Source organism: Schistosoma haematobium, chromosome ZW (assembly GCF_000699445.3).
Source record: "Schistosoma haematobium chromosome ZW, whole genome shotgun sequence".
NCBI classification, from domain to species: domain Eukaryota; kingdom Metazoa; phylum Platyhelminthes; class Trematoda; order Strigeidida; family Schistosomatidae; genus Schistosoma; species Schistosoma haematobium.
The window spans coordinates 29,862,854-29,884,579 of NC_067195.1; the positions used below are offsets into that span (position 1 = coordinate 29,862,854).

Here is a 21,726-nt window from a genome sequence, read left to right on the forward strand (position 1 = left end):
ATAGGACTTCCAAGATAAGTGAAGTTGTCGACGCGTTAGACTACTTCATTCCCTATCCTTATATTTGTGATCATACACTTACAGCTTACTAGTTGTCTAAAAACAACTGAAGAATGTTTCAAAGAATGACAGAGTGGACTTTTTATAAAACTAGATTTATATGTATCCGGTGAATTTCTTATCGTAATGAAACTCAGACGACTGTAAGGCAGCTATAATCACTTGGAAGAAACTTTTTTATTTGTAGAAAAAGGATCCTGAAAATTCAAACTAATTCCACTTCGAATTATGCTTTAAGTTAATATTTCAACTTTTTTGTATTCCGATCAACGGAATTTGACTATGTAACCAGGTTGGGACATTTAGCAAAGCAACACTGCACGTATCACTGTTACCAAGTTTTCGAGAATGCTAGAGAAGTAATCCTTACTGACACGTGGAATAAGAACACTCCTAGACTAAAGTTGTCGTGAAATAGTAAAAATCATCTTTTTCACAGGCAACACGATTTACATGAGAAATACGTCAACCTATAGGGTATAGTAACTATAAGTATATACGGATAAAGTTAAGCACTCTGTAAGCAAAACTTCATACATATTATTGAGATTAATGGTGGGACTTGGGAAAACATCAAAAAACCTTATGCCCTTACAGAAAATTATAGACAGTTAATGTCTGTCACTTACCGACATACTACAACTGCTTAGTGGGATACACCCAAACGAATATCGGATTATTTAAACAAAAACAAGATCACTTGAAAAGGTGAGAAAATTGTCAACAGAATCTGTTCACCTCACCGAGTATACAAAAACCTTGTCTCGATGTAGTAAATAATTAAGGGCTTTTACCTATTTTTATTTTAGGGGGCTGGTAAACACTCATTAAAAAACGTGAATTCCTTACGGCTGAAAATTCGATAACATAACAGATCACAGTTTGATTAAAAAATAAAACGATTAGAAAGAGGATCGATTACGACCGACTCGGTTATTGACATGCGAAGATGTATATTATTAATTTCCCGTAAGCCACTTAAAGCTTTACAGAGCGCTGGCAACTGTCATCAAAAGATCCATTCAGATTTTTCAATAATTTCCACACAATCATTAAATTTTCGAATTAAAACGGTTAACTTCATCTAACTACTCAATATTTTTTTATGCTTTTAATAAACAGTCTCTTTAGGTGTCTGATGAACTTTATTTCAAACATTACTGAATTTCTTGAACATTAGGTGCCCATGAAAAAACAAGATGCTTCCTGAACATTAGGTACTAAAAGGTGTCAGGAGTCGAAACAACTCATGTATGTATGTTAATGTAATATAATAGTCAAGTTTGGTTGTCATTACCTAACCACTTCGAGAATGTGACGCCAACTTAGAACAATATAATTCGCAACAACTTAATAAATAAGGACCAACGTATGTTTAAAAAAATTAGTAACAATGCAAACACTTGAGGAAATATTATCCTAGTATTTAAATTTTACAAAATAGCCGGAGGGATGAGTATATAATGACTTCCAGATTCTGGTAACTAAGTCTAAGAAGTTTTGAACTGAGGGACAGACTTATTCCTAGGCAAATAGAGAAAACGGAAAATGAATAATTCAACTTTGTAAGGGTACAAATGTCTTAGGTAAGCGGTTATTTTGTGAGGTTTATACAATGTGTGATATTCGTCTGCTCGTTGCTAATATTTTGAAAAGTATAAAAAAAAGCCAAGGACGTTGTTATGTAAGACTAACTCATACTTCTGTAAGGAAAGGCGTGGTCATTACTGCAAGTGCATTACATAAATTATGAACGTTAGCACGCTCATCTTGTAAGCGAATTTCGTTTTTCAACTTTATGTTCCGACTGCATATATTAATTTAACTTATAAAATATTCAGGATTTTAACATCAATCATGTTACAAGGAAGTAAAAACTCGAAAATCTGAACTGGCATAAACCATATACGAGGTCAAAAAAACTAATTAATCCGTCAAGAAAATTATGACTACAATTTGAAAATGCAGTACCTTGAGTAACAACGGGCATTTTTAGTTGTTTCTCGCTTTCACGAGAAGTTAGTGAAAATTTGTCTTTCTCGTAGCCACTTAAAGCTATGATGTTGGATCCAGTGCGATTATTCCCCCCTGGCATTGTACCAATGCCGCTGCTACTACTTCCAGTCGCAGTACTGTTACGCTTGTCACCTAGTGTTGGTCTTGTTACTACTGGTTTAGTAACGAAACCTCGGTCACAATCCTCCAACAATGCAGATTCTGAACCATGATCGTTAGAATAATTCCGTGACGAATAGTGGGAATTTAGATTTAAACGAGAGTCACCATTACTAATATTACCATCATTGATGGATACGGAAGTATTATTACGCAATGATTCTTCGAGATGGAGTAATTTATCACTCATATATTGTATCAATAGATATATCGAAAAACCTATAGGTACAGTCAATTTAAAACAGTCATACCTAGTTTGACCCCCAAGTTAACACATTTAAGGCATTTAAACAGTCACCCTTTTTTCATGCTGCAAAAGAAGGAAGAAATTGCATCAAAATTTTAGCGAACATATACGATGATATGATATGAATTATTTTCGTTCGATGAAGTAGTTATAATTTTATCATTTTCAACCGTTATGCAGAGTGCTAATTAAAAAGCACCGTGGTATTTTCCTCTCTGAGTTATTTTTATTGTATTGATCATTAATTACTCATCATAACTATTTTTCGTTTTGTCTGGATTTATTTCAGTCAAAGTAATTGCCCAGAAGTATCGTTTTTTTCGAGTGATTTTTCATCTGCACTTTTTTAGAACATTAGTTTTTCAAATATTTGTTTGCACTCTCGGATCTGACAGTTCACGGTTTTGCACATTTTTGTGATCAGTGTCCTTCGTCTTTGTGTATCATTCATGCCCAGTTTTTTTAAACCTTTGACTGATGACTGGAAAGTGAAATATATACAATTGCCAACACTCAGACCGTCTATAGCCTATGGAAAAGAGCATGCAGTGCGATGAGCGAAAGGAAGATACTATGAAGTTTGTACCAACGTTACACCTGAAGCTTTGAAAGAGTTCAGGGAAAACAGATGCGTATGGTACTGTCAGCAATGCTGCTCAGATACAAACACCTTACTATCCAAAGCCACTGCAGCGGTGAATTTTGATAAAAGCAATATCGGTAAACGCAATCGAGACACACCGAATGGGACCTAGTCGATCGATTTACAAACTAACGCGAAGCCACCTCAAGTATACTCGGAGGCGACTGACTTACGTAGGCCAACAAATAATGAACAGCACATGAAGAGGTCTGTTAGAAATAAAATCTCACGACGGAAGTTTCTTCGCCCTTCAAATGTCGGTGAGTAGGAAACCCCTAGAAAACCAGGCCCGTTCCTATCAGGAAAAACAACAACAATCGACAATCAGCCAGGATCACATCATGTGTGTAATGCCATTGTGATTGTTATTCCAAATGAAAGTTGATGAATGGGTGCAAATCAAGAATGAGAAACGGTCTAGTGTTGCTAACGAAAAGCTAATCCAATAAAAAGTAGTTGAGTTATTAAGGACTGATCATAGTGGCAGATTATTTGTCTTTCATAGAGTAAAAAAAAATTTTCAGAACCCAGAACTCGTTTTAAGCATGATATTGAGTTGATAAAAGAGCTACAAAATCACCTAATGGCTCGGGAGATCTCTGAAGTCGTTTCGCCAAAGATTTATGGAGTAAACGGCCAGGTTGCTAAAAGTAGAATTTCAATCTCCCAATATAAGGGATTTATCACTACAAAATCGAAATAAACTAAAATGGTCAAAAGGTTTTGTTCGCAAATATTTGCCGCTCAGAGGCCGTATAAACGAACGAGATGCTGCGAAAGGACCAGAGCTACGTTCAGACTCTAGTGACAAGGACCAATAAAGTGTAAATTTTCGGATGGTGAGTCGCCGACAGAGAAACATGCCAAAGCCACTCTGAGTGCAGCACGTAGTGATTCACATGGGCTTCAGAGTTCGCTCAACAAACAATTCAAGCTAGGTGTACAGATAGACTCTACCAAATTGGATGTAGCCGCAGTTACAGAAATTCGATTGACTCAGCCTATAGACAGTACGGAACACAATGCTGAAGAGTTTTAGATCACTAGATACTGAAGAGACAAAACATCGATATCGTGAAGCTCTAAATAACTGTGCCTCGGCCATCCGCAAATCTGGAAGTTTGTACAAAGAAAAACGTGTTTAACAATCTATGATCGTACATAAGACAAAGGAAAAAAAAGGAGAAATAAGTTAGCATTATGGAGAGACAGTAGTACCGCACCAGTAATGTATGACGATTATGTGAATTCGCAGGCATACTCAAATAATATAGCGATGTATATACAATAGACAAATCCTCTTCTTTGTTCCCTAAAATAACATTCCACACAAAACTGTACAGTGCGACCGTTGAAGATATAGCTCAATTTCGTTTCTTCAACAAAATTATTATCGGTAGATTCAGTAAGAAGTCGAAGTATTCAACTGATCATTTATATTTAAAGATGCCACCAGTATTTGGAGTTTGATAACGCCATAACCAGTAACACCATTTATAATCGAATTGTATTAACCCAAACAAATTAAAAGTCAGAAGCGAAGTTTTGAAGTAATTTTTGATGGAATATCGAGATAGAGAAGTGACAATTATAAGTTGACCAGCGGTCGTAGGAAATGTGAAGCACGGCGTACTCACTAGTAATCTGGTGCGAATGCGTGGCCCAGAGCCTTCGGCTAGGTGAGTCCATTAAAACTAATACGATTAGCAGTGAATGTCGAAGACTTGCAGAGCTATTGATTTGGGCGATCTATTTAGCGATATACTGTTACGCATGCTATCATTATTTTCACTAAATCGTGGAAATTTTTGATTTACTCAATTTATGGTCTCACTGGTTTCACCTCATCGAAAGCACGTCGTTGCTGACCAGACGAGATGATCATTCAGACTGCAGATCAAGCTGAAACTTAGTAATAAAAGATTGAGTACTATGTGTATGTAAAGTGAATTTATCCGCAAAGCAATCATGTAAACTTAATGTCTTGCCCAGGTTCATCTATGCGTTCAAGTAACCACAGATTTTGTCATTTCATGATGTATTTTTAATTAAATAACTAGATTATGTAGTTAATTTTGCTCTGTTTTTAATTTTTATTCGCCACGTCTGACTGCGTTACACTGTACGTCCATTGCACGCAGGGATGTTATCCCAAGTCATAGTGAGTTTATTCGCATAGTTGATTGTTTCCAGATAGACTGTCAGTGCATAATGTTACTGAAGAAAGGTTTGTTGTACTGTAAACTATGTTTCTATGAACAACTGACTGTTGTCTTCAGTCGGAAAGCAATATATACATTTTTTGTCTTCTGTTAGGTAAGTTCAACTGGCCTATATTTCGTGTTTTGGTTTTATCGGCTGAATTATGTCCATTTATCTACTTTGAGCAACATGTCTGTGCAAATGAAACAATAATTATGACACTTGTTTAGTTTAGTATTCTTGGTTGTCGTATAATTCAATTTAGTTGAAAGAATTATGGTATACTTAAATATAGTGCTTGAAGCCTGTAACGAAACAGATCAGTTTAGTAAGTAGAGTTGCCTGTTTCTGATGAGTGTACTGATTCAGATCAGTCTGATTAAAAATAGGAAAAAACGTGCTTTTTATGCTGTTGCTGTCATACATTATAAGATAGCGATAAGTATGTTTGGTGTTTATTTCTAGACTGTACATCTATCACTGACCATATTTCATGATCACTGTCACTAAACAATTTTCCCAGCAATAACATCGGTAGCAAGATAGCTAGGCGTCTGAGCTTCTAGTTGCTCGCAAAACAACAGTATACAGTCTTAGAAGATGAGTGTTCTGTGTCTCAATTAAATGCAGCTGGCTGTGGACAAATGTTAAGAATCTTTTTGACAACTGGGACTTTTAGTTTATCAGACACTAACTCTGCTTGTATGTTTTCCTGTTAAACTAGACGCAGATGCATGGGAATACTTAAATGGGAGCAAAATAATAAAAGCATTGCAATACGGTACTAAGCCCATGTTATGCTTTGCACAAGTAATAGTAGCTGAACTTATCTAATATTCATGAACTCAAGGTAAATCACAACTGCATAAATTCTTTGCTAAAAAACGTGTAATTTGGTTATTTATCTATTCCACATTTCTGATTAAATTCATCAATTTTTTTCATTTAGAATGCAACAGGAGTGAGCCTTCACAGATCCTAAAAACTGTTTCGCCCTTAGAACTATGGCCCTATGGAACTGTTTACGGGAGACCCAACGAACAGCAGATTATAAAAAGGATGCTGGATGTCCATTTTAGTCTCATAACCACTTCCAGTACTTTTTGAGTTACTTCTTTTACCCTTTCGTTTGGAAAAAATCAACAGAGACTTCAGCTTAACATTACCAATGCAACTTTTAAACGGGAACTTCGTTTAAACCTCTGTTTGATATTCGATTCTTGATGAAAGTTCTTGAATAAATTTTTGATCCTAGTGCTACTTTGTTTTATCTACTTAATCGTTGCAGGAAACCTGTGATAAGCGAGCCTCTCAGCACCTAGTTCATGTGTTTAAATGGTTGTGGACCGAATAGAAGCTTTCGCTTAACAGGCTTCCGTGTCTAGTAGCAGGGGATTGTAGTGGCATTCGACAATAGCCACACAATTCACAAAGCTGTGAACACGAGACTACTCAGAAAATAGATATACAATATTTAACGCGGAGAAATACCTAACAATGGAGAATGCGCGAACAATGAATTGAATGGACTGGAGTTGATCGAGTGGCATGGCTCGGCCATACAGGCGTGGTCTCTACTGAATGTTACCTTATATCTTCTATTCATATTAAATATATTGTTCTTTCTTTAGCCTAACCTTGTTCTACATCATGTATTGGTAATTGATACGATACAGTGAGTTGGTGTAGTCGATGGTGCGACTTCCACGTAAGATCTTATAGGTTAGGCAGTTATATCATGACAAATCTACAAATTTAGGATTAGGTCTATTATTAGAGCAGTACTAATATCATAGTAGACCATAGTTCTGCATGATCACCAAAACCTCCAGGCAGGAACCTAGGTATGTTAACAATAAAAGAGGAAAAAGAAATTGGTAGATCATAGTATGATACTATCCTTAATCATTAAGACTATATCCAGTTGCCTCTGGAAGGACTCCTGTGAAGTCGCTTGGGCTAGCTCGGCCGGCAGGTAATTCCAGCATTTGACAACTCTTAAGGAGTAGAAGTTGTGTCTACAGTTCGTCTTGCTGTGTTGTGTCTCTAGTTTCTGGGTGTTACCCTTTAGGTTAGTGTTGGGACTAAGCTTAAGTAGGTGTTTAAGACATTGTCCAGAAGTGTTAAGGATACTGTAAGCCATTAGAAGGTCACCTCTAAGAAGTCTATACTCTAATGGGTAGAGGTTAAGTGATTGGAGGCGCTCTTCATAAGGTGATTTGGTGCATATCATCGTCATTTTCTTAGGAAACCTACAGACTCGAGTCCTTTCACAACTTATTCTATCCACCATGAGTTGCCACGGCAGCTGACGGATGGACACGCGTTACACATACTAACCGTCCCTGCGTCTAATCTCATAGCATCTTATTCAAATGTCATATGATAGGCAAGTAATGCCTCTAACGACACTAATGGAACACTAGTAACTCGAAGGCACCCTATATGGTACCTTACATTGGTCTACGCACTCACTTAGATCTTTAGTGAGAATATTGCTACAGTCGTGCTAAAAATCCAATGAACCCCCTACCTCCATCAAAACAAATAAGTCTGTATTTGCTGCATATAGCAATTTTATTTTTCAGAAGTAAGATATAAGTTAGAATTGGAGTAAAAAGGCAGTATACAGCAGATGCACGTGGTACATGTCTTCATCGATTAACTGAAATAGAGAATACGGATATTAGCTTAACAGGTTTATTTAGAAAGACTAGTGTCTACTTTGAACTTACTGCGTGAGAAAGTTATACTGAAACTATGAATAATGTAAGAATCTAGTCTCCCAGGGAGTACGAAGCACTCAAACTGGAAGACAGTTGTCTAAAAATAATTCGAATATGAAGGTGAGAATTTGCAAGTACTTTTCAACGGAAGGGTGAACATATTAGGTAACGGTTGACATCATACCGTAGAAAAACACAAATTTGCGAGTAGTGAAATATGATCTATAAAAAGTGAGCTTATTAACAGTTAATTACCTTTTTACTCCCTGATCATGACCCTTCGGCTTCCTTTTATGGCCAAAACAGCAAACATACAGTACACACTGATAGCAGATTCCCTGCTTTTCAATGTTAAGCTTGCTTTAACGCACTGCGTAATGAGTGGAACCCCTCTATTGATGCTATATGGCATATTTTTTATATCAAACCCTCCGCAATGGATTGGTAGCATCTGTGACTTCGTCTATGGTTGTCGGAAGTCTGGGCCCTTTCGAAAACAATACTGACATCCCATAAAGCTGGGCATTAAGTATTAGTTTGCCTCATTGGTGGGATAGTGTTGTCTATAATACTGAAGAAATTAAAAACTGGAGATTGTTTTCTTTCATTTTGCCGATAACATCATAAAGGACTGTTAAGAATGAACATGCGGACAGCGGCAGCAACAATTATTTTAGCTAAAAAAACGAACAAGTAAAAACAAAACCGATTAACATTTTATAACACAAGACTAGACAGCTTGGCTGAAGCAATACACTGACTTGAGTAGAAGCAGCAAAAATTTTTGCTGGGTTAACCCAGGAAAAATCACTGACTCGAAATAAATTTCACACCAACATAGAGAACATTACACCAACTGCGGCATTTTAACACACCGAAACATTAAATTACATAGCTACACAAAAGATATAGCTGAAAAAGCACAGAACTGTAGTGACTCACATTTATCACGAGAACACGACTGGTTTGATAAAAACAATTACTATTATAACCAACCGTCCTACAATCGCTCGCCAGCCGATCAGTCCCACTATTTAAACCGCTATTTATCGAAAGTGTAAACCCTTTCTAGCGGGGGCTCCTGTAGTGACTCACATTTATCACGAGAACACGACTGGTTCAATAAAAACAATTATTATTATAACCAACTGTACCAGTGCTTGTTTTAATGTGCTTTTGTTTGACTGTGCTAATGACAGCTATATTGTTCTTCCATTCTTATTCTTACACTTTGATTGTGACTTCGCGCGAATTCGGTTACGTTCTGTAACCAAGCTTGTATCCTGGCACGATCTCGGTATCCTTTCGATACCACGAGATCGCCAGCAAATATATCTCTACTTGGTCCATTAATTGTCTTCTGATATTTGGCTTCTCGGAGATTTTATGGGTTTATTTGGTTACGTTCAACCTTCGCCTTCTGATTTACTTGGCACGTGTTTATTGGTAGCGGTGTTCATAGTCAATCTCGAAACGAGCGCACGCTACAGAACGAAGAATGCTGACCGCCATTGCTTACAAAGATGACGGATATAATAATTCCCGCCTCGTCCTGATTGGTTGCTAAGGTGAATGCCACATTTACGAAATTGAGTTGCGTTTAATTGCAGCCATGTATGTATTATGTGAATACGTCGTAACTGCTCACGACACATTAATTCGCCCCGCCTATTGTCTTGTCTTACACTTGCAGATCAAATAAAACTAATAAGAGATTGATCTTTGATCCTGCATATGTTGGTTAGCAAAAATATCTGAAAGTGTTGAGCATTTTCAGTGGATTTTACATTGGTCTTGAATATGCCTTTAGGGTTGGAAAGTTTTTCTAATAAATACGCCACACATAGGTTTCTCGCGCTAGAGTTTTATAGTTAGAGCTCGCTATATATATGAAAAATAGAACTGTTATATGCAGGATTCACGATTATTGATGGATGTCATTATTTTAACTTTGAGCGATTTAAGTTCTAAGTAGTAAGTTGAGATTGGAACCGCTACAGTGAGACTGTGAACTATGAATGAAACAGTGAAACTTATGACGGAACACATTTGATCATAGAAAGAGATTTTCTCATCTGTATATTCAAATAACAATTTGTCATTCTAGTTAACTCCAGTTCGCGATAATAAACCTAGCCCTAATTACTAACTTATACTTCTAATTTCACACTCCTATCCTATTTAGATATACTTAGAGATGCCACAGGCATTCGGAATTTGACAACAATAGCAGTGCACCAACCCAAACAAATCAGAAGTCAAAAATGAAATGGCTCGAAGATGTATTTGAACGTCTAATGATGTATCGCGAAGCGTTTGTTCTAAGCTCGCCAGAAGTTGCAAGGAATGCGTTGCACGGAGTTTCCACTCGTGATTTGGTGCGGTGTGTGACCTCGCACCTCCAGTTAAATGAGTCCAGTAAAGCTAATGAGGTCAACATCAATATCGAGTACTCGGAGAACTATTGGTTTTGGGGATTTATTTAACGCTACACAATAATATATAAACCTCCGTTGACCTTAGTCAGTGAATGAATTTTCTCGAGGTCTTTCTTAAAAGGCATCCATAAGCTACAGTATAACAAATGCCTCCAGGCCACTATTAGGAGCTTTGACTACAGACAACTTATGGACCATTCAACTTCACTGGAAAAGATGGATAAAAGAGACTAAAACATCCATTGAGATTTAAAAAATGCAATCTGATGAATGGCAAACTCCAACGGCATGAGTCAGATCTTTATTCACTTTTATAGATTTTGCTAATATTAGGAAGCTTAAGAACGCGATTTGGGAAATTATGGCAAATATCTTTTAAGATGCATTCAGGTTCTGCTTTCATTTCTAGTGCATGAATTATAAATACTTCTCTTCGGCCAATCATTGTCAAACCTGAATAATTTTTATCTGTTATGATTAGGCACGTTATATTTTTGTTTAAATGATTTCAGGTGTTTGAACTTTGGAGTAGCTGCTGCCCTTACCTTTGAAAAGTAGATAGATAATAAACATACAAACAACTTCAGAATTTCTGTTTGATGTTTGCAATGTTCAATGTCACAATGTATTGTGATCCTTCAGTCAACACATATGAGTGATCTTCATTTAACAGCTAGGTTAACTGGATTACCTAGAGAGGTGGAAAGTAGGTTGAGGGGACTGTTGTGTTTGAAAAGACTAAGAAGTCCCTAATCTGTGAACTGAATGAAGACTCTGTGATACAATGACTTATAAGCTAGCTATTCCGACGCGTCACAGCCCTGTTAACAGTATGAAGGCTCTGAGTTGGAAAGAGGGAAGTATATTTCACAAGCAACCAGAAGCACGAACGCCAACAATAAGCCCAACGTAAGGGTATATATACAACATAAAAATATTCTCAGGAAACAGCACAAAAAAGCATACTAAAAGAGACAATGAATCAATGGCATTTAAGAACTCCCAAGTGAGAAATACGACATAAAGTTGAAAACTGGTCCTTTTGGCGCAAAACCAAGAAATTCAAATTTGTAAAATAGAATTACAAAAATAAGTCATTTGTCAAGTGAGTTCTGGGAATCTAACAATACCAACACAGAGACTTCAGTATTTTCTTAAACGTAGCGGTCAGTATGTAGCTTGAAAATCATAATTAATAAAAACTGTGTTAAAATTATTTCGTTTGAGTGAAAGCGAATGTTATGAGTAAGTCTTTTGTAAGTTATAAATTTAAGTCCGAAAACTCGAAAATAAATGGCGCTCCACACAGTTGAAAATAATGTAACAGTATTAAAAACCATTACATGTGACGTTACTAATGTGTTTGTTTTCTTGATTGCTGGGCAATGAAAAGTAAACGTACTAGAAGAGGAGGAACAGGCCTTGTGCGAGCTGAACCTGCAGAACAATGGATAAACCCATCTTGTAATAAGCTTCCCTCTTTGTACTCGAACCGCGTCTTTCAATTTTTAAATATATCTCTGTAGTGCCAGTACGCCGTTTTCCTTCTTCAGTCTCATTCACCGGTCCTGACTGTTGTGTTGTGTTTCAGATCGCTCCTGCTTGCAAGTAAACGCTGATAGTACGTGCTACAGTAATAATGAGATTGTTATCTCTAACTGTTCTTCGCACTGTAAACACACCCAAGCTGCCAGCTTTGGGGAAATTTTGGGGAATTTCGAGGATATTTTGGGGAAATCCCCAAAGTGAAAAACCTTCCCCAATCTTTGGGTAAATTTCGGGGAAATTCCCAAAATGAAATAGTTTTCCCCAAACTTTGGGGAAATTTAGGGGAAATCCACAAAATTGCGGTAGCGCATTTTTGCACACTAACATTTCATCGACATAATATAAATAAGCCTCACAGTAGTAAATTTGAATAGAGAAATTTACATTTTAATTCAATAGAGACTTTTGATGAGGGATAATCTATCGAATTCCAGGTCTTGTTTTAATACATCAACAATCAGACAGTAGACAAAGAGTTGTCGGTTTTAAAGCACTTTTTCGAAATTTGAAAGGTATGCAGGTGAGTTGTTTGCAGTGCAGGTCGGAAAATTTGGTTGCTGTCTATGTTCAGTTTTACTTAAGTGAATTATTTCTTTCAGAATAATAATAGACAGCTCGATAAGATTGCGAGAAGGCGGGCAGCAGACACGAAATACCCTATTTTTTTTTTATCTGTTCCCGATCAACCTATTACAGAAGGTTGAGGAAAATAAAAGCACAGTTTACAAAGAAGTGTCAGTTACCGAGCTGTGACGAAGAGACAGACAATCCAGTTGTCGTCACAGAATCGCGTACTACCGTAGCTACAGAGCAGTGGGCTAATATTGTCACAGATACAGCTACTGCTTCATGTAGTCATGTCCAGTGTTCAGACAACACAATCAACGGTAGTATCTGTTTAATTATTAAAATTTTATAGGTTGTGTGATTTCAGAAATGTCCCCAGTCATTCATCTTTCGGTGAAAGACGAGTTAGACAAAATGGTCATTGAAATGAAAGGTGGTTATATAAGCATCAAGAAGGCTGATCAAATATTGGACATTTTCCGTGCGCGGTATCCAGAACTTCCAACGTCCGTCCGAAGTGTTCTACGTCGATGCAACGACGTGGAGCCTAAGATCCTAGATTCTGCAACGTATTACCATTTAGGATTGAAATCCAGTCTTTTGAGAATTTCAGGACATTGGCTTCGGCGAATCCGTTTCAACGAATTGCAGTTGCAGTTAAACTACAATGTAGACCAGGAATTAAAAGTGTGTTTAGCAACAGTACTGGGCTACAATACTAACATCACGACTAACGATGAAACGCAGCCTTGTGACGCTAAAAAAACCAAAAAGGTAAATTGTTCAACTTATTATATCATTTGTGTTAGAACTGTCAAACGAAAGCACAAGGATTATCTATGCACCTCGGAAGAACTAGAGGTTGCTGAGGTTGAGGCTGGATTTGCCGCGGTGGAAATTCCAGTTGTCAACATTTCAACAGGAACGTTTTCTCCGATTGCGAGGTTTGTACCTACTTTATCAATACTCATATAGCAGTTCATCGAAAGCTGACCTTTCATCACCAATTCTACGTACGTCGACTGAAGGTGATAAACTGTAGGTTGCATTTACTTCATTCCTGATAACAAAAGTTTGAGCGATGATATACATCACATGTTCAGAAATATCCTAAAAGCGGTAACTGAACTATCTAGCAAGATGGACAGACTGATCGCTGTATGCGAACACAGCCATGGGTGTAATCGACAGGCGTACAGAAGAAATGGATAGTGATGCTATACATTTCCCATTAAGAACGCATGAGGAGTTGCGTTCTTTAGAGGCAGCTTTAGAAAACCAAAAATACCGAGATCATTTCGTAAGTTGTAAAAGGTGTTTGGATAAATTTTAGGTGGCAAGATTATGCAACCTAATGTGTGACAATACTCGGAAATCAGCTAAAGCTTGTCTTCAATACCTCCTGTCGCCGGAACTCGCGAACACTTACACTTTGCACGGAACCAGAAGTAAATTTGGTATTAGTAAGTACAAATTTTACTCGACGGTTCAAAGTAAGTCAACTTTACTGTATTAACATATTTGTAGGTGCTTTGTGTTCACATTTCCGAAGTGCAAGCTGCCCGGAAAAGGAAATATTACACGCCATGGCTACAGCAAGCCAGGCCTTCTTGCATGACGCAAGAGATAAAGTACATAAACGTGGATGGCGATCCAAAGAAAGGGTGAGCTAAAACTACTTAATATGTTTGTTATAATACATATGTTAACTTTGTCACACATTGTTCCTACTCGTTCCCCTTCCTACTCTTTTGTATATTGTTTAATACCACTTAATAAAATGCATTATTCAGTTGTATTCCCAACAACTGAAGTTCACTTTGGGGATTTCCCCAAAATTCGCAGGATGTTAATCATCATTGTATTTATCACTATAATCACTGTACTTTAATTACTGTAACAGCTTATTACTTTGTGATCAATACTCAAAGCGATATAACTTGTCTCTTGTATGTTTCCCTTTCAGCTGGCTTCGCAGGCTTTATCAGACGCTACTGTAAGTTCTTTGTTCGCATTATTAAGAACATTGTTATACTGTTGGTACATCACCAACCTTTCACATATCTTGACACGTTATTATACACTAAAAATGATCTATTTATTTATTTCTTAGAACATTATCAATGATAGTTCTACGTCTACGTAAGGTGTTGCTGTTACAACGCAATGAAAAACTTTGTATAAATGATTCATTTGTAATTTTATTAACTGTAATAAACATTTATATATTTCATAAATCAGTCTTTTCATAATCGCGATAAATCGGTTAACATTAGGTTTCATTAACAATGCGCGATTGACGAAAAGTAATAAGACATCGCAGTAGGAAATGTACGTAAGCATTCTCCCTAGGTCTTCCGTGATGTCGATAGGCTTTCGTGAAGCTTTTGCGTTAAAACAGTTTTCCAGGAAAACCCAAAGGTTTGGGGAAGCTTCCCCAAAATGATATAGCTATCGTGTTCGTTTCCCTTTCACCTGGCTTCGCAGGCTTTAACAGACGTAACCATAATTTTTTTGTTCTTCTGTATATTCTTTTATACTACTTACAAAAATTCAGTAGTCAGTTGTATTCCCAATAACTGAAGTTCACTTTGGGGATTTCCCCAAAGTTACCCAGGTCTGGGGAAATTTTGGGTTTTTTTTCTCATTTCCCCAAAATTTATTATAGCGGCTTCCCCAAAATGGACTCAATTTTCCCCAAAGTTGGGAGCCTGGGCAGTCGTTACTTAAACGCCGAAATATTTTGAGCTTGTTAAAATGCTCTTTTAATTTTGCTGGTCGAGTTAGGTCATGTTGTTCTGATACATGGGTTAATGCGTTAGAAGTGCAGATTGTGTGATAATTAAAATTATTTGAATCATTGTAAAAACTAGGAATCCCAGAAATAACGCAATTCAACCAAAAAGAACTATATGAGCACTGAAGATGGCACAGGTATTCAGTGTGTGATAACGCTTTAACCAGTAACACCTATATGAAGCGTACCCGCCAAGAGAAATCCAAAGATAGAATCGAGGAGATCGGAAGATATATTTGTTGCAGTAGATGTTCAGCACAGCGTTCACACACGTGATCTGGTGCGGATGCATGACCGAGCACCTTCAGCTAGGTGAGTCTATTAAAACATATGGTCAGCATCCAATGTCGAAAACTTACAGAGCTATTTATTTTGGGGATTTATTTACCGCTACAGCACGAACGAACGTATTGTACTTGGGATTCGAAGACAAGCAGCCATCAAGTACAAAGGAATCATTAGGTCATACAAACACCACAGATTGTCTCAGGTTTTTTTCTGAACACGGAGAAATATTCTTGCTGTTCCTTACACCTGATACCAAGTGTTTGTTCGAGGTTAGAAAAATTGTCAGCAATAACAAGTGTGAATTGAACTAACATTCGATGAGCAGTCTGACAGAACCAAACATTTTCTTTTATATTAATTACTTTTTACCAGGATGTATGAGAACACTTAATTGTTGCAAGTTAAAAAGTTGATTAACTATGGGATTCACATATTAGAAGCTGAATATTGATTTACTGCAAAAATCACAAATTCAAGCACTTGTGAATTATCTATGTTTTTATTTATTTGTTTTTAGTTAGATGTACTGAATAATATTTTTCTTAAGTCAAATATATGACGCGAGAGTCTGAAACTTACGTTCACATCAGTTACTTCATTATATACTCGTCCAAAGTAGACAGAACAAACATTTTCAAAATCTGTAAACGACTTTTTTGGACATCATTATTTCTTGGAGTGATGATAAGCCACGAACACACAGTGCTTCTCTGATTTATTTATTGGCACTAACATTCAAGTTTTTTCTGAGCGAGTTCATATCCGACAAGTAGTTGAACTGGCTTTCACCTGGCTGCTTTCCGCATCACCGGTTTAACTCCCTTTGTTGTTATGATTTAGAAATACAGCACAAACGGATGTAATGAACATTAGCTACACATTTTTGTTCACAGACATCATCTAACATGATTGACCAGAGTGATTTGACTGGTCGCTTTGAGAAATGATACGTTTGTGTAGCATCATTGTCTCACATGCTAATATCTTGTCGATGAATGATTCATCGCATTTTTCACCTATAATCAAGCCACTGCGATCAGTCTTCTAAAGACAAATGCATCTAGTCAGCTTGATGAATAATTCATCCAATGGTAAGTGATTATTTGACTCTACAATACCATATGCGAAACCCCTGTCGTCAACTCTACAAAATAAAAGACGTCAATCGAAACTTCAACACGAACATAATGTAGGCACAAAGCCTTGTTATCTTTGACTACAATACGTCTTTTAAATTCAGAAAACCCCTTATTTGGCACGTTACTCTCTATTTTGAGATGAAAGCTCCAAATATAATGGTCTTGAAATGATTCGAGTAGGTCAGGCTGGAACAACACTGTTCCAAAACCCTACAAAAAATCGTCTGAATCAACGTTGACTAAGTTGGAAGACATATTTGGTTTACCTGCGAAGGTATCGCGAAGTGCGACTCCAAACCATCATGTTTGAGTAATGGACGCATTCTTTAGCAAGCTGGAGCAACCTGGTAGATACCTGACTGACCGTCTTCACCTAATAGTGTCCAGGAAAAGTAACAGGACCGACTTCTCTGTCGAATGTTTTGTTATTTATTACGACAAGCTATTTCTTAGTAAAGAATATCGATCTCGGACTTTCGAGCTGAGATTTAAGTTCAGATTTGGGAAAGAGCTTGTTAACGTAAAATCATTTCAAATACTCATATGTTTTGCCTTCTAGGGGATATGCTTTAGGTATTACTCATTTTGAAGACATAAAATAAGTACCTCCAGGACCATTCGTCTTTATAAAATAAGATTCTACCTATGGATCCTAATGTATTTTTGTTCAGTTTATTCCCACCTCAATGAATGTAGCCATGACTCATAATACAACGGACAGCTTACAATTATTTCTTCTCTACACATATATAGAGCTAATCACGTGATATCAGGATTTGCGGCCCAAAATGGAGAACCAGATTAACACCAAAGAATACTTTAGTGAATACAATTACAGGCACGCACTCACAATGAGTCCAGAGTAGAAATCAATGATAAAAATGGAAATTCACACATTTAATAGTCCATAAGCTGCGGCTTTTTGTGCACGCTCAACGGCAAATCATACTTTACTCTCATTACAACACAACTAGTAAGAGTATAAGCAGTAATTGGAAAGATTAGGGTTTGAAGATGTTATTCAGTCAGTATAATCTAGCGAAATAAATTTGGAAAGAGAAAAAAAGAGACAGGGAGAAGTCAGAAGATTAGAATTTGGGAGAACAAAAAGAGTGGATGCACTTGCATCCACTGGAAACGATTTTGAGCCATGTCATCCAGGGTCTCTAACCATCGGTCGCCATCATCTCGCGGTCCCCAACTAGGTAGTCTACACATACCAACATGACTCAGTCCACTTGTCAGTGACTTCATGGACTTGTGCCATGTTTTGGTTTGGCCGCCTCTAGCTTTCTTCCAACCTACTCCTATACCACTGAACATAGCACGTCGAGGCAGTCGGTGGTTGGGCATACGTAACGTGTCCGAGCCATCTCAACTGATGAAGTTTCACTACGTCATCAATTGATTTGCCATCCTTACCTAGTACCCGTTTCCTAACAACTGTGTTACTTACTCGATGGCCTCAGGATATACGAGCAATGTTTCAAAGACACCTATGATCGAATACTAGGAACCTACGAATATCCTCTACTCTTACCGGCCATGTTTCACTGTCATAAAGTAGGACGGAACGAATTGCTGCACAGCAAACACGTCCTTTGGTTGATAGACGGACCGACGTGTGGCAGCTGAAGGCCAGTTCAACCGATCCCTAAAGTGTTCTGCCCATCGATCCACTATCCTGGATTGAGAATGTATAATATGTCCATCTTCCTCTGAGATTGTTTCGCTAACAGTCGGGTTCCTAATACCGGTTTCCTTAACAAGTCTGAACAATTGTCTGCTATTAGCTATTACCGCCGCCTTTTCCATCTCCCTTGCTTTCGCTACCCTCCACTGTTGAGATCATTGCGTAGGCTTCTTATCAGCTTGAGCATTAAAGTCACCAGCCTCTATCACTACATCAGAACGCCTAGCTTTTCGTAGAAGGTCGGAAAGCTTTCCGTAAAATTCATCTTTAATACTATCTGAGCTGCAGTCAGTGAGAGAATTGACAGAGACCACGAAGAGGCAACGACGTGTCCCTATCTTTCCGAGTCCTTACTGTTCCGTTTAGTCGGACAGCGCACAAACGACTGTCTACTGGGATCCAGTCTGAGAGAGCTAGTTCTGCCCTAGGACTCAATGCTATACCTACGCCGGCGAGGCCACAAGAAGCAGCATCTGGGCTTCGAGATACACGAAGTGTGAGTCGAGTTGGTTCTTTATTTTGACATGGTGAGGTCAAATGAATGACGCTACTCGAATCCTGTATGCGCGTTTTGGAAACGCAGCACACATCGATGGCGTGAGATTCTAGAGTCCTAGCTAAGGAAGCCTGTTGTCCTATCTGGCTCAGTGTTCGGACGTTAAAAGCTCCTACATGTAGTTTAGAGCGTGGTTTCAGGAGACCAGGAATAGCGTTCCGCGTACTCGAATCGTTTGCCTTAGCGGTGCGAGGTGATAAAGAGACGTGAGGAGGGTTAGTCATGGAGATAAGAGAGGTATTAGGAGGTGTAGGAAGGATTTGAATGTGACCAACTTGGTCTCTTGTGCTGTTACGGGTATGACGGCTAATGTCACTTCCCGGCTGCCCACTCCATGGAAAGGTATTTCTTAAGGAACCTGAAAAGGAAGTGGGATTAATATCGGTCTTAACGACCTGGGGGCGTGACCGCAGAGCCCAAGGGACAGCTGTTTGAGGCCGGTCGCGCACAGCCTTTCGATGGGAGGTTTTTAATGTGTTAGTTCCGTTCTTCAAAGGGCCTTACCGCCGGAGACGGAAATCCTTGAGGTAAGGTGAGGTGTGACATTTTTACGGTCGACCTTTTGTGACCCCTTTCTTCCTTGTGAGAAGGCAGCATCGCTGCAGATGCTGGTTGCCCGAGGGAAACACTATTGCTGTCACACCCCTTTACAGTCAGCAGTACGACTTCGCCCTCAGACCTTGAGTTGCTGCTTTTAGTCTTACCGTTCTCCAATCGACCTGCCTGGTATGGTAGAACCTGCAGGAACATATGTTCCAGCCAATATAGGTCGGTTGGGTCATCAAGATAGGTAAGCCCGACCACCACGTCAAGGTAGTAGCTGCGGTCAGGCGTGCATTGATTACAGTGTAAAAGTTAAAGTTTAATTATGAATCATAAGTTTATTGGCACAACTATAAAACAAAAAAATAAAAGGAAGGAAAACCATTGAAAAATTTCCTTTTGTTCGAGAGATGACGAGAATTCAGTGGATTCAAACCGGTGAATACATACCCAACTTTGTATTGAAGTAAAGTCTAGACAAGCGATGCTCTGTCATAATAGCTCTATGAAAAGCATAAATGAAGAGGATAAATAAGAGTCAGTTTAACACTGGTTATAGAATGATAATTAATTTAGCATAAAAAATTAATAATAGTAAATTAGCAAAGCATTTCTCGGCTTGTTTTGCTTCTTAACAAATCAGGGTGATAAAAAATGTCTACAGGATGAAATAAATGTAAAGGGGGAAACGAAGATTGAATCTGACTGTAACGATGAAACTAAACTGGAATGGTGTGGTTCACGTAACTGGATATTGTTTGGTGTCATCTAATACAGATCACAAGTCAAAAGACAATTACAGGGGTGTAATATTTGTTGTAACTGACTGGAACGGTTTATATTTTTTAACTAAATCTCTAATAAGAATTCGTACTAAATTTATTAATAGATTATTTGACTTTTAGGCTGGTATTAATCACACAACAATTTGTAAAGACGAAATACCAAACAGCTATTCTGTCTAGCTATATGCACTCATGAAAACCTTTTGTAACTGAAGTAAGCAGCATTTTTAACGTCATTTTACTCTGAATCACAATGTTGAACCAGATTTTCTCCTGATAAACATCAATAATAGACTTCGACAAAAAATGTTATGTGATTATTGTATGATTTCTATACACTTGCATATCAGAATTTTTAATAAAAGTCATTCAATCTATTGATTTCGTAAATGTATGTGTAAAACGTTAGATAAAAATTCCCAACTGGCGAAGACAGGAAGTAGATGAAGCAGATAGTAAACGCATGTTAGCATTAACTGAGTCGTTTTTATAGAAGTGACATATATGGTTTCAAGTTCAACAACCTTAGTTTATAAATTATTCCAATAAAAGGCTACAAAATCATCTCATCTACATACCGTATACAGCTACGATTGTTGTCAACCACTTCACATTATCTATGCTGAATATGTTGTCTCTAATTTTAAATAAAAAAATTAAACGACAGTAATGCAGTTATGCGTACCGATTTTCTCTCCATGATATAAAGTCATTGATAAAAAATAGCAAAATGCACCAGATAAAACCAAATGCCGATATGAGTGGAGATAAAATGTGCCAACTTGTTAATCTTAAAGAAGAATTAACGACGCACAAGCGAATGATCATATAAACCGAATGAAGAATGCATCTGAAGGAAAAAAACAACAAGAAAAACACACTTGTATTAAAACATAAAGCCTTTTAACTAAGTTCGACAAATAAAATGAAGAACGAATAAAACATGTATGCAATCCAAACACATGTTAAAGATGAGCAGTTTTTTTATCATATTCTAGAAGTTCCGTAATATAATTAATGTGAAAATAGTGCGACATAAGAAGTATTTGTGATGCTACTTTGTTGAAGGCTTTCGAAAGAAGTCTGTAAACCATATAGATCGAATCGACTAAACAGCACAGTTGTAACGAGAAATAGATCCAGTGCTTGCAGCCGATCACGTCCAGTCGCTAAACATAAAAACCTAGTGCGGACGATGAGGTGTCACTTAAACTACTAGTGACATTGCAGCTTATCGATAGAACCAAGGGTTAGAAATGAGCATGAGAATGTTTGTTACTCAGCGACCATCCAGGACGAAAGAAGACATGTGTTTATTT

The 21,726-nt window shown here is 37.6% G+C and overlaps 3 protein-coding genes across 3 annotated transcripts in view; 1 reads left to right on the forward strand and 2 right to left on the reverse strand.

Moving 5' to 3' along the window:
- Positions 1 to 2,503, reverse strand: part of TENM2 (Teneurin-2) — a 152,594-nt gene extending 150,091 nt beyond the window's left edge. Inside the window, exon 1 of the mRNA XM_051210976.1 lies at positions 2,032 to 2,503. Coding sequence (XP_051071001.1) covers positions 2,032 to 2,155 — 124 coding nt within the window. The 5' untranslated portion in view covers positions 2,156 to 2,503. The remainder of the gene's footprint in view (positions 1 to 2,031) is intronic.
- A 10,048-nt stretch (positions 2,504 to 12,551) lies between these two features.
- On the forward strand, positions 12,552 to 15,130 carry MS3_00003237 (uncharacterized protein). The gene is made up of 9 exons (XM_051210977.1): positions 12,552 to 12,926; positions 12,974 to 13,380; positions 13,416 to 13,550; positions 13,585 to 13,644; positions 13,680 to 13,906; positions 13,940 to 14,099; positions 14,134 to 14,270; positions 14,573 to 14,602; positions 14,720 to 15,130. The coding sequence occupies exons 2-5, from the start codon at positions 13,343 to 13,345 to the stop codon at positions 13,816 to 13,818; spliced, it is 372 nt and encodes a 123-aa protein (XP_051071002.1). The 5' UTR covers positions 12,552 to 12,926; positions 12,974 to 13,342; the 3' UTR covers positions 13,819 to 13,906; positions 13,940 to 14,099; positions 14,134 to 14,270; positions 14,573 to 14,602; positions 14,720 to 15,130.
- A 1,520-nt stretch (positions 15,131 to 16,650) lies between these two features.
- The window catches only part of MS3_00003238 (uncharacterized protein), a 45,848-nt gene continuing 40,772 nt past the window's right edge, over positions 16,651 to 21,726 (reverse strand). The window contains exons 20-21 of the mRNA XM_051210978.1: positions 21,093 to 21,257; positions 16,651 to 20,125 (exon numbers count right to left, since the gene is read on the reverse strand). Of these exons, the coding sequence (XP_051071003.1) occupies positions 20,053 to 20,125; positions 21,093 to 21,257 (238 nt within the window). The 3' untranslated portion in view covers positions 16,651 to 20,052. The remainder of the gene's footprint in view (positions 20,126 to 21,092; positions 21,258 to 21,726) is intronic.

What these genes read in the sequence shown, in the direction of transcription:
- MS3_00003237 (XM_051210977.1), top strand. Translation starts at nt 13,343, where the DNA reads ATGAAACGCAGCCTTGTGACGCTAAAAAAACCAAAAAG. An exon ending in ACGCTAAAAAAACCAAAAAG is followed by an intron (nt 13,381 to 13,415) that starts GTAAATTGTTCA and finishes CATTTGTGTTAG; the next exon opens with AACTGTCAAACGAAAGCACA. An exon ending in ACGTTTTCTCCGATTGCGAG is followed by an intron (nt 13,551 to 13,584) that starts GTTTGTACCTAC and finishes CTCATATAGCAG; the next exon opens with TTCATCGAAAGCTGACCTTT.